The 12,213-nt window shown below is 36.5% G+C and overlaps 1 protein-coding gene across 5 annotated transcripts in view; it reads right to left on the bottom strand.

Annotated features, from left to right (window-relative positions):
- ITGB8 (integrin subunit beta 8) overlaps positions 1-12,213 on the bottom strand; it is a 66,972-nt gene that overhangs the window by 39,908 nt on the left and 14,851 nt on the right. For 4 of the 5 annotated variants that reach the window (XM_075746046.1, XM_075746043.1, XM_075746047.1 and 1 more), the window contains exons 2-6: positions 11,924-12,009; positions 9,098-9,272; positions 6,104-6,350; positions 4,162-4,327; positions 848-1,006 (exon numbers count right to left, since the gene is read on the bottom strand). In XM_075746046.1, the coding sequence (XP_075602161.1) occupies positions 848-1,006; positions 4,162-4,327; positions 6,104-6,350; positions 9,098-9,272; positions 11,924-12,009 (833 nt within the window). Of the gene's footprint in view, positions 1-847; positions 1,007-4,161; positions 4,328-6,103; positions 6,351-8,613; positions 8,679-9,097; positions 9,273-11,923; positions 12,010-12,213 lie in introns of those variants that run through there. The other variant, XM_075746049.1, reaches the window with a different exon arrangement.

Raw genomic sequence — 12,213 nt, forward strand, 5'->3', positions numbered from 1 at the left:
CTCACCAGGGCAGAGTAGAGGGGGAGGATAGCCTCCCTGGACCTGCTGGCCACGCTCTTCTGAATGCACCCATTGATACCATAGCTCATATTTCTGTTTTCTGATGATTACATGGGAATTAAGTAATGATCCATGTTTCTTAAATAAATGATTCATATTTATTTAAGGAAATAGCCAAAGCAATTGAAAACTACAAATCTTAAGAAAAAAAAAAAAAAGCCTGTCTTCAAGCACTCATGACTATATATTCGTGAAGAAATTATTCTGAAAGCTAAAAATATCTGCTGAAGGTGTATTATTTTGCTACAACGGATTCATTGCAACTTTTTGCACAGGTATGTATGACCACACATTGTTTTTATACTGTGAGATTCAAATGTATTTAATGCTATATTACCACAGCAAAACAAGAATCTTCCAGTCCAACATGGCTGAATTAGCCCATTGCTGTTGTACATCTTCTGTTTTACCAGTTCTTTTCAATCAATGCAACTATGCATCTTCTGATCATAAAGCATGACCACTACCTTTGTCTCATTAGCAGGATCATACAATTCTTACATACACAAGTAAAAATTGCTCATCATTATGAAATGGTAATAAAAAAATCACACCAAACCCAGTAACATATTCTTCTCTGCTGTGTCCCAGACTCCAAAATACTTTATCCTAGACAAAACCAACATAAATATTTCCTGCTGATTGATTCTTCATTTCACATCTTGCCTATCTGGGAAAATACTATTCTAATAACTGAATTAAAACCAATGCTTTGGCACCAATCTAAAAACCTCATTTATGCAGTTTTACACTTCTCTGAAGGTAGAATGTATGACATATACCTTACCATACTCGTAGCTTTGATGTACACATTATCTTTCAAATGACAGTTTCCATCATGGGGAATTACGATCCCCGCTAATTTACTGTCAAGGGCCAGATGGGAAGTTTGATCTGTCATCACAAGAAGCAGTCGCTTAGCTTCTTTGCGCCATCCAATATGACTCTAAAAAGGAAAAAAATTAAGCATAAGAAAGCAGTAACTACCTATTTTCTAAAATAATAAATAACAAAATGGAAAATGAATGTGAAAGTCTACTTTCAGTATTACCCTGCTTAAGCAGCACTGAGTTTAAACCAGGCTATTTGAAGCATTTTGTGTTGAAACATATATCACATCCTACATCTGAAAACTACTACTGCGAATCAGAGATCCACTTACCACTCTCTTTGCTTTTTGAAGAAAGATGTCTCTAAAATATGTACGAGTTGTGCATTATATAGTGGGCTTGGGTAACAGCTGCCACATAATGTGTGTCACTATTACATACAAATGTAAATCCATACATGTGTCATTCTCTGGGATTCAAAAAGCATTGCAACCAACAAATACGCATTCATTCGTATTGGTACTTGGTGCCTTCTTCCATTTTTACTTTATATTTATTTACTTTATATTCTCATCATTCTGTAATTTCCTTTTCCTACATAGCTTTCCAGAAAGGACATTGGCATATGAACTAAAGTTTGAGTGTCTTCATGCACCTGCAAATTGAGAAATTCTTTATTATGCAGCAAAATACTACATCTATCTGCCATCCTAAGAGATCAATAGCAAAGTGGCATCTGCCACTGACTGGAGCATCTCTCGTATGAGGAAAGGCTGAGAGAGCTGGGGCTGTTTAGCCTGGAGAAGAGAAGACTGAGAGGGGATCTCATTAATGCTTATAAATATCTAAAGGGTGGATGTCTAGAGGAAGGGGCCAGACTCTTCTCTGTGGTGCCCAGTGACAGGACAAGGGGCAATGGGCACAAACTGGAACACAGGAAGTTCCATCTGAACATGAGGAAAAACGTCTTCACTCTGAGGGTGACCGAGCACTGGGACGGGCTGCCCAGAGAGGTTGTGGAGTCTCCTTCTCTGGAGATACTCAAAACTCGCCTGGACGCCACCCTGTGCAACCTGCTCGAGGTGATCCTGCTCTAGCAGGGGGGTTGGACTAGATGATCTCCAGAGGTCCCTTCCAACCCCTGCCATTCTGTGAATCTGTGTGAATCTCTAAATGGTGAATTTAATGTGTTTTAGGAATGCAGTGATGTGAAGGAGGTAGCAAGGAAGCTTATATCTAAAGTGGGTTAGGTGCCAATTTATTTCCCTGCAAGGAATAAACGTCTGCTTTAAATCAAACTTTAGAGGCACATGTGAATCACCTCAGGTTCTTTTTCATTATTCCCTCTCTCGATTATTCCATCTTCTTCTTCAGTAATTCCATTTTTCCTCCTTTCTCCTCCTTCCTTGCTCCTCCTTCCTATGATGCTGTCTCACCTCTACCATTTTCCTTTACACTGCCAGGTATCTTTCATCTCACGTGAAACGTGTCTTTGCAACGCAGTCCATGTACTCAGCCAGGCTTTGTGTCTTTTTCTCTACCTTCCTTTCTTTGCTTAGCAGAGAGGGATTTAGCTCCCTTCTCAGGCTCATTCCCTGCTAGCTCTGAATGGGGAAGGAGTATCTCCTAACAGCAGGGAGAGTAAGTACACACGGGTGTGGTGTCTTTTCCAGCTTACACGTTAGGCATCAGCCTCCCTCAGATAATCCTAGACAATATTCTTCTAAAGGAGGGGTATTTTAAGTTTTATTTATAAACAGGTTATATCTTAAATAATCCCTAATTCTCCTCCAGCACCGTAGAAACTTCTTGCTCCTCTGACTCCATTTCACTTTGTCACCTCAAGACTCCTACCTACATACATCACAGCTACCAAAAGAAGCTTCACGTCCTAACCTGCTACTGCTTGCCACAGGGATGTATTGGTTAAAGCAAGACAGAGCAAGTCATAATGTTCTATTGTAGGCAAAATGAGTGCACATTAATATAAATTATAGTTCATGATGGTCGCTATGAATTGCACATTGTTCTCATCCATTTTGGTTCACAACTTACTTAGCAGGAAAGGCTCCTCATGCTCATGAATGTTTCCATTCTATTGTTTTTGGAAGCATATATTATTCTAGAGCTCATATGTCAGAAGCGTGGAGTGTGTCCAATGAGAAACACTGAATTTTAAAGAATTTTTCCAAAGCTTCAGAATATTTTTTTTTAATAACAGCTGTGATCACAGTGTCTATGACTTTTATTTACCTGTTTTACAGCTCATCAAAATTTGAAAATAAAATTGGGACCAAACTATTCACCTTTAGCATACTTTGGAAACGTTTTTGGCCTTGACTCATTCTATTGCTAAAGAAAAAAAAAAAGAAAAAAAAAGAAAAGAATGTGTAGATGGAGAAGATAAAAGAACTGTCCTGACATTATCCCAAGAGATGAGAAACACACCAAATGCCTGTGATTTGGACAGGAGTTGAATTACTTTCTTTAAGAGGACCAGAAAAAGTATCTTCTAGAGCGTTAGCAAACCCATAAATCAGCCAACTTTCAGAATTTCTGTTGTACGTAGAAATGTACAATAGAAGAACAGGCATAGAAGTAAAACAACATGCAAAAAAGCCCTTTAGAACAGATTATTTAGTATGCTTATAGCTTGGGAACAACTGATGTAAATCTTTTCCAACCCTTTCTGCATGGTAGAGATGGTGATGCAATCTTCTTAATGTACAAAAGTTAATTTTTAGTTGATTTGTATTATTGTTAAATATAAACTCTTCAGAAGCTGAGATAACACTGAAGTGCATTTGTATTCCTTATCCACACCAGCAGGTGTGTAACTGACTTTTCAATTTTCAAGTGCATTCTTAAGTAGAAGAAATGTCAAATGGTACGTCTTCACTTAGGAACACAAGGAAGGCTTTAATGATTTTTTAAATGAATTTTGTAATTGACTGAAATTAATACATGTGCCTGTTCAAGGAAGAAGCAGTTGCTTTCCTTGTCCATCCTATGTTGGTTAGGCTTGTTAAACTCAGACTTTGAAGAACATCATTAACCAATACTGAAAAATATTTCCTTGGGCTCTCCTTTATCAGTTTCAATGGGAAACAGAAATGTATAGAAATTATATTATGGAAGAGGAGGAAGAAATCTTACTATTATCAGTCCTAGAACTGACATTTTGAATTCAGTAACACTGAGCACTGTTGTACCTATATATATATATAGGTGTCTGAACTAGCATTTAGTCTTTTGTTAATAAGCTCCTTACCTGGCACACCGCTGCTTGGAGCATTGCATCAAAACCACCTTCAGGTGTATCAATATTTCCAGAAATTTTTTGTTTATTCACTGCATTTCTGAATTCTGCTATATTGTCAGTCAGGGATAGCACGTGAATATAACCATGAGGAGGCATACAATCTAAATTATAATCACTGTAGAAAAAAAAAAAAAACAAACAAAAGTCTAACACATTACATATTTTCCATTTGAAGGAGATATAAATACTCCCTATCAGCCCATAAAATCCTGTTACTAATGAAGATGTATATATCCACAGTAAAAGGAACACTTAAAGAAAAATAATTCCAAGTGAGATCAAGTTCAGTGGGAATTAGGTTCCAATTTACTATGAACAACACATTTTTTTTGGTATTTCATGGAAATGCATACAATATAATTGAGTTCACATAGTAGCAGCACATATGTAGTGTTTCTGTACAGAATGAGAAGAAACACGATGTGAGCGATGGTATGATCTCAGAGAGTATATGATCCTTTTGGAACACCTACAGAGTGGTACAGCTTTGCTTTTCATTATCCTGAGAAAGGGCTATTACACCACAGCATTAAGATCTTCTAATAGCTCAATACACGGGCTACCGGATCAAAGCTAAAATAAAATAAAAGTTCCCACATCCACTATTCCTAAGGAAATGTACATAAAATTAATGCCGAGATTAGTGACAGTAACCTGATTAAAAGGATGGGAAACTCCACTTACTGTATCATCTTAGTTGTAAATGATACTTTTTTGAAATTATGTATAAGGGGAGAAAGGATGAAGTTTGACTAAGTAAGCTAACGGCACAGCACTTATACGGGTCATTGCTCTGTGACCCATTTAGGGCAGTGGAATTTATGGCACAAGCTGAGGTGCTCATCTGATTCAGAGATGCTGAGCAGGTTTCATCTCACCTTCCGTTGCATATGGTGTAGGCATCTGGACTATAACCTGCCTGCCTCCATCTCAGTTTGTAGTCAATGAAGAGAAACTGGCACTGTAGGGATTAATACCTGTGCAGATCTCTACTTTTAACAAAATGAATCGTGTCCTGACAGTGCTAACTGATATATAGACACAAATTATATAGACAATCTAGAGGACTACTTCAGACACAGACATTTATATCTATCTAATGAATTCCACTACTAGTGCCCAATTCAAAAATCACTGAAGTAAAAAAAGATACTTATGGACTTCAGAGAACTTTGGATCACGTCTCCCCAGGAAAGATAATAACAAGCGAGAAGGTATGAATATTTAAAATTCACTCTTCCAAGTATTACAGTTTTTACAGACTTTAATTTCTTATGAATAATCGTGTTCTCCAGAAGGCTTTGGAAGTGATCCCTCACTTTATGTAAGTGTTGAACACAAGGTATAAAAGACATGGCATGAAAAAAGAAAAGCAAGCCAGAACACCTTTCTTATTTAAAACAGGAGTTCATTCATATTACAACTGTGGAATTAGATCAAAGGATCACTTTTGTTTATTAAATGAGCTGAATGAAACTGTTTCACATCGACAAAAGTAGAGAAGTCTCAGGTCAGAAAGTAAAAAACGCTGTGATGAATCTAGGCAAAATATATCCAAAATAACTAAGAACACAACAGTTGATTAAAAAATTAAATGCAAAACATATTCAAATACACCAAAGTAACGTGCTGTTTGGCTTGTTTTGCTAAAGAAAATACTGCACATTTTTTCTGATACAGAAAGAGTTTTTTCTGAACTCACTCACTAGCTATTTCAGAAGTAATCAGTGTATAATAATTTTCAGCATTTTCTTGGGAACTTTGCTGGAGAACCAAGGTATAATGAAATAAAGACAGATTCTGAAGAGCTTTAAAAATAGATATGCGTAATGCATATTTGTGTAATGGAATAATTTCTCAGTGGTACAGTAAATATACAAAGACTACATACCTGCATTGGTTATGGATTCTACCTGGATGAATGCTAATATAGGGTGACACAGTTTTATCCACATAGGATCCAAATCCAAGTCGAAAATCAATAGAAATATTCGCCATCTTTTTAGATAAAGCAAATCCAACGGAATTTAGTTTTTCTATATTGTTGTGCATAGAGGCTGAGACATCAACTAAATAATAAAGATCCACAGGGTATTTCTCTAGAGGACGAACTTTTAACATAAAGTTTGCTTCACTTCCTGATTCAAAGGAAACAAATATGTTTATTTACTATTTTTGAATGGACACTCTTAAAAATACATTTATTTTTACAGCAACCTCAGCACAAAGTTGTTTGTGTCAGCAAACAGAAAAACAAACAAACAAGAAAACCTCCCAAGAGTAAATGAAACCTTGAAGCATCATTCAAAAATAAGCAATGAAGGGGCTCTTTGTAGAACATCTAGGGGTTTTTTTTCTTGCCGGAGCACTGTGCAATTTATTGTAAAAACCTGACTTCTCCCCATTTTCTTTTAAATTCCTGGTTATGCAATGCCTTTGGCATTATACCAAAATGCAGTTATGTCTCACAAAAGACACAGATCTGCATACAAATTGTGGTCAGTCACTTCAAGGTTGACACTTCTAAGTATGTAAGTGTATCCTGCAAATAGTTTGTCATATGAGTCTATAACTACATGTGTACCATAAAGCCAGAACAGCCTGAAAAACTCACATAAATTATGCTTCAAGTTTATACCAATCTACTTCCAAAGATTCAATGAGAAAACTCAGTAGGATCAAAATATTGTTTTTAAAAAAAAACAGGTTTGAATATTAAAAAAATCCATCTTTTGGGTATACAAAACAGAACTCTTATTTCAGGATGACAGGAGTTTGTCTCCTGCAGAACTACATCTTGTTCTCATACATAATAAAAATGTTGCTGCTTTGGAGGCCGCTAAAAATAGTCCCTGCATTTTTGCATATTCCATAATGCCACCGAAAAGAGTGAAGTGACTGGAGTATGGGCAGCGTAGGTACAGTAAAGCATGACTTCAAATTGTTCATTATTTTATGTCACTCAAAGTGTGAGCTCACAGAAGAAATGAGGAAGTTGGAACTTCACATGATGAGTGCAAAATGTAATTCAGTATTATGCAATGAAGACACAGCAAAGGACAGGAGGAAGGGAGACATGATAGAAGAATTATGCAGGTTTTCAATAAAAGCTATCTAAACACACTGAGAAACAGAGTCACTAAAAAAAACCCACCTGAAATGTGACTTATCTATTCAGGACATTTAGCAGTGCATATGACATTGCCAGATAGCGTAATTAAAGTACAGGCAGCAAAGATCTGACCCAGAAAATTTAAACATGCAAAGGACTTCCTTCCAATGGTCTTTGAACGTAATCCACCTGAAAATGTCAGGATTTGCCTGTATCAGGTCTTGCACGAAGAAAACAGAATTTCAGTGTGCTGTAACTTATGTGTTTCCTCTTTGCCCGTGTAAATCAAATTACTTCTTGTAAGTGACCCTTGCAGGTCTCCAGTTTGCATATAGCAAGCTGCTGAGTGCAGCTTTTATTTTTTCCCACATAAATCCTTACAGTTGGGTATATGTAAACAATGACAAAACCCCCCAGTATCAAAACAAAAACATCTTTGTCTGCATGATTATACTGTATCGAATTTCTGTTTTGAGGCACAACTATAGCTATATAACTGTGTATTTCCCTGGGGAATAAAATACGGGCAGGATGTCTATATATTCCAAGTTATTCTTCTGGAGCCCTTGGAAGATCAGTTTTCTGACTCCCTAATGCAAGAAATTCCCAAAGCATATGGAACCCCAAACTTAATTTCAGTATTCACTGGCAAAAACGTTCATTAAACCAAAGTTTAGAAAGCTAAGTTTTTTTCCATGAATCCAGTATACCTTTGGAAGTAAATGTGATTACAGACACTTCTAGAGCTAACTCAGTTCCTGAGACCATCTCTCAGTACAAAGCAGAATGGCAGTCACTTCTTTGGAAGGAGAGTGGTGAAAGGAGAGGAAGTGCTGATGTTATTTTCTCAGTTTTATTATTATAAAGATGGAAAATCAGAATTGCTTTGAGCTTTACACTCATGCAGATCCTTCCTTTTTCCCTTCTAATTCACAGAAAATTATCTTCTATACAGTGAAGATCAGCACTTTTTCTATTCACTTAATGTTTTTCTACCAAAGATGGATCCCTTTTAAATGATATATTTCTTTCTTCAACTATAGTTTGCAAAAGAAAGAAATAAGTTAAATTTTATGATACGAAACATACCCTGCACACCTTTACATCACCTTCCACTTCTGCTGTTGGCTACAGCTATTTTAGAGACAGAGAACATACACTGATTTAATTTGAGTTCACTTGAGGGCAAATAGATATACTATAAAATCTCAGATCCATAAAAGGTCCTGTAGATTTTATTAGGGTCAGGTGTCTCACATTTTATAAATGAAGTGTTAGGCAGTGAATACCTAAGTCTCCTTTAGGAATCCAGTCCTTTCTTATATATTGTCTTCGGTGTCTTCATAGTTGTCTAGTCAACGCACTTAAAAGTAACCAAATAATCAAGAAGATTATCAAATGATTAATTTAGGAATTCTAGCCCAATTTACTTTCAGTAAGGAATACAGTTTATATGGATGTATGGGAAAACTATTTGTGTAAGTGGCTAAAGAAAAAGAATCAAGAAAACACAGCAGAAAACAGAAAAGACTACCTAAAATCCCTTTTCCACTTATTATTTGCATTATTTTGACCTTCAGCTGTGTTTGACAGAAACACTTCTTGCTGAAGTACACCTGAATATGGCAACACACATCATAGTCCTACAATATAACGTTCTAGCATTATTCTTCAAAATAATTATTCCAGCAGCTTCTTCACAAAATATCTGTACTTAGTAGTATTGTATTTAGTTTAAATTGACTATAATATCAACGTGTTAGAGAACCCAACCTGGACGCAGTTGGACTGAAACTCTTCCCGGTGTCACTTGTGTATTTGTTTCATGGTCACTGGGTATCGTGACACGAACTGTGGGATTTTCTACAAAATCTGATTGGCAGCCTCTTTTCATTAAGTTGAAAACAGTGTCACAGCGTCCCTTCTGTGTTGCGTCGGCCATGAAATCCTGTTTTATAAGAGACCAAAAAAAATACAAAACAATCTGAGCTGAAAAAAACAACTATCTTCAAAGGAAAGAGAAAAACAAAATAATAGTCTTTGAAACAATAAAATATGCTACTATAATTGCATAAATTGTAGAACGAGTTCATGGAAGCCATATGCTTTTAATAAGGGCAATGACAAAATATTTAAATTAGAAGTTAAACCTAATTGCCACAATGACTTCTTTCTACAAAGGACAAAACTTTTGTATGAGAAAGAGGATCTTGCACAATCAGAACAAGCTGACTTTGGAGAAAAAGGAAACTATGTACTGTCACTATGTCACTAAAAAAAGTTCCGTGCTACGCTATGAGTTCGTTATACCAAGAAAGTGTCATTCTCATGACATCTAACCAGGTTAGGTTTCAGCGGAATCCACTGGTAATGTTTAATGTTTTAATCCACAGGCTAATATTTAAAAATAGCAGCAGAAGTCAGTGTTAGATTTATCTAACCCGAATTTGTCTATCACAGATGTTTAACAGTTACCCCATACTCTACACGAAATCTAAAGACCAGCTGAACTATATAATTTCAGTGCTCAGAAAGAAGGAGCTATGTACTATAGGACTGGACAGTTTAAGATGCCACCAACATAAAAAAGCCTCTGTAACAACAGAAAAGTGATTAGGAGTAGGGTGATCTCAGAAGCAGCACATCCTTTGTTGCAGTGAAAGGGCAAAGTTGCCAAAATTGTGCCAACATGATCCAATGCAAAATTCCTTCCTGACCACAAATCTGATGATTAACATGATCCTGATCATGCAAGGAAAAAAAGACAAGATCCTTTGTACTCTTTCAAAGCATTGGTCCATCCCAGCCACAGCTGGAGACCAAACAATGGACAATCTCTGATATTTCAGAGGCAGATGGGGAAAATCAACAATCAAAAAGTGCATACAGCCAACTGCGTATTAGAAAATAGTCATCCAGACCCTGAAAAGACCAGAGAGAGCCCCTGAAGAATGAGACGCAAAACTCATGTATCTTGTTTTCCAAGTTCCAACTCATTTTTGTAGTCTCTCTCTGATATATTTTTTCCATAACCTTCTTTAACATAGACAACAGAGACAACTTTTTTAGGTTACTGCTATTTATATACCCTTTTTGATGTATATACATTTCAAAAAGGTACATTTTTAAGTTTATAGAGACCTTAGCTACTCCTATTGTTATCACTAACGACTCATAGATATGTAGCATTTTCCAAAGTTTGTTCTGTGGGGGTATAAAGTCAAAGCATCTTAAGTGCTCCTCAGGGATGTTCTTCTCATTAAAAACATTGTTTAGATGAAGCTAAAAACTGCTCCTGTAACTTTACTCTGGAAAATTTCTGTCTGCATTAATATGGGTTTTGCCATTCCACAACCATGGATGGGTGCACAGATGAACCGACTATCAAAGCATGGTCTAAGAGAGTTTGACAAACCTCTGGCTTCCATGGAAAGCTCTCAGGATTGACAAGAGAAGTGAAGCAAGAGAAGCAAGGCAGAACTGAAACCTGGTCAAATCTGAGCGCCTAGTTAGAGGGAGACCTACTGCAGCTCCATAGCACTGGAAAGCTGAGAAGTGCTGTTCTGTGTAGATGTAGCAGGATAAAATTGTGCCCTTTGTAAGACAGGACATCAGGCCACAATAATGGACCCCTCCACACTGCAATCCCTTGTGCCATCTACATGTGCCCTACGGCTCCTCCTGGAAAACAAGCCCTCCGTGCCTCTATTGCGTTACTTTTCCTTATATTTGTTTCAGACTAAGTTAATCATTCCAAGACACGATATCTGAGATAGTTACACCAGTGCCTTATATTCCTTATCTCTTCCAGGAACAGCCTAGGAATTTATCTACCTTCTCTGCTAATGAAAGCTACTCCAGATAATTTGCATATGACTTTCAAGAGCATATGAGCTTGTAATTGCCAGTGATATTAAAAACCTTTCTCCTCTGAAGTGCTTAAAATGGTCCAGCCTTACTCGAAATCGTGTAACCAACTGGGTTTTTTCTGCCAAACAAAACCAGAAATTCCTCTATTCTTACCGTTCACAAAGCAATAACAATTTCAGAATAATTCTTGCTACCTAAGTTCTATCTTCTGTAATAAGTTTCAGGACTGATAGTTTCAAGTGTCGAAATAAGAAAAGTATCATTTTTTCCACTTGTGACAGGGTCATAACTTATGGCAAAGTCAAAGTTAACTCCACTGTTAGTAAAGCCTTTAGCTAAATGCAATAGGCCTATACGTATAGACTTGCTCTGATACATAATGAGGACTTAATATAAATTACTGATAAGTAATTTTGCTTTTGAAGCCAAAACCCGTTGAACTCTCAGTTATTATAAGTCTGCCAAAGCTGTCTACAAAGCAGATGGAACGCATTAAAAAGTTCTCACTTTATTTAAAATTACCACAATTTTCCAAATAAAAGATTGTATTTTCTCCTTTGGAAACAAAATATATTTCACATGATTTCTCAGGTTCTGTCTCCAGAGGTCATTTAAAGATTTTCTTGCTATTTCTCACTATAATTTTCACACTTTAGAAGTCTTTTATCTTTATAGACATCAGAAACAGCTAGAAGATAAAGTGAAAAGTAAATAAGCAAAATGCCATACCTCTTGAGCACACCATCCACACTCTGGACCCAAAGCAAGACACTTTGTGCATGTTACTGCATTTGAAGTGGCACATCTGTTTTCCGCTGCAATGAAATATAAAACCAAACATTCATGATTTATGATGATATGTGGGAATTGTAAAATACCTAATTTTAAACCAAGATTTCAAAAATTACTTCACCAGATTACGAGTGATGACAACGTAGCCAAACAGAAGTAAAACAGAACAAAGCCCAGTGAGGGAATACTTGCAGCACTTTTTTAATCTACAGTCTAGAACTATATGT

The sequence above is a fragment of the Balearica regulorum genome, chromosome 2 (assembly GCF_011004875.1).
Source record: "Balearica regulorum gibbericeps isolate bBalReg1 chromosome 2, bBalReg1.pri, whole genome shotgun sequence".
NCBI lineage: Eukaryota > Metazoa > Chordata > Aves > Gruiformes > Gruidae > Balearica > Balearica regulorum.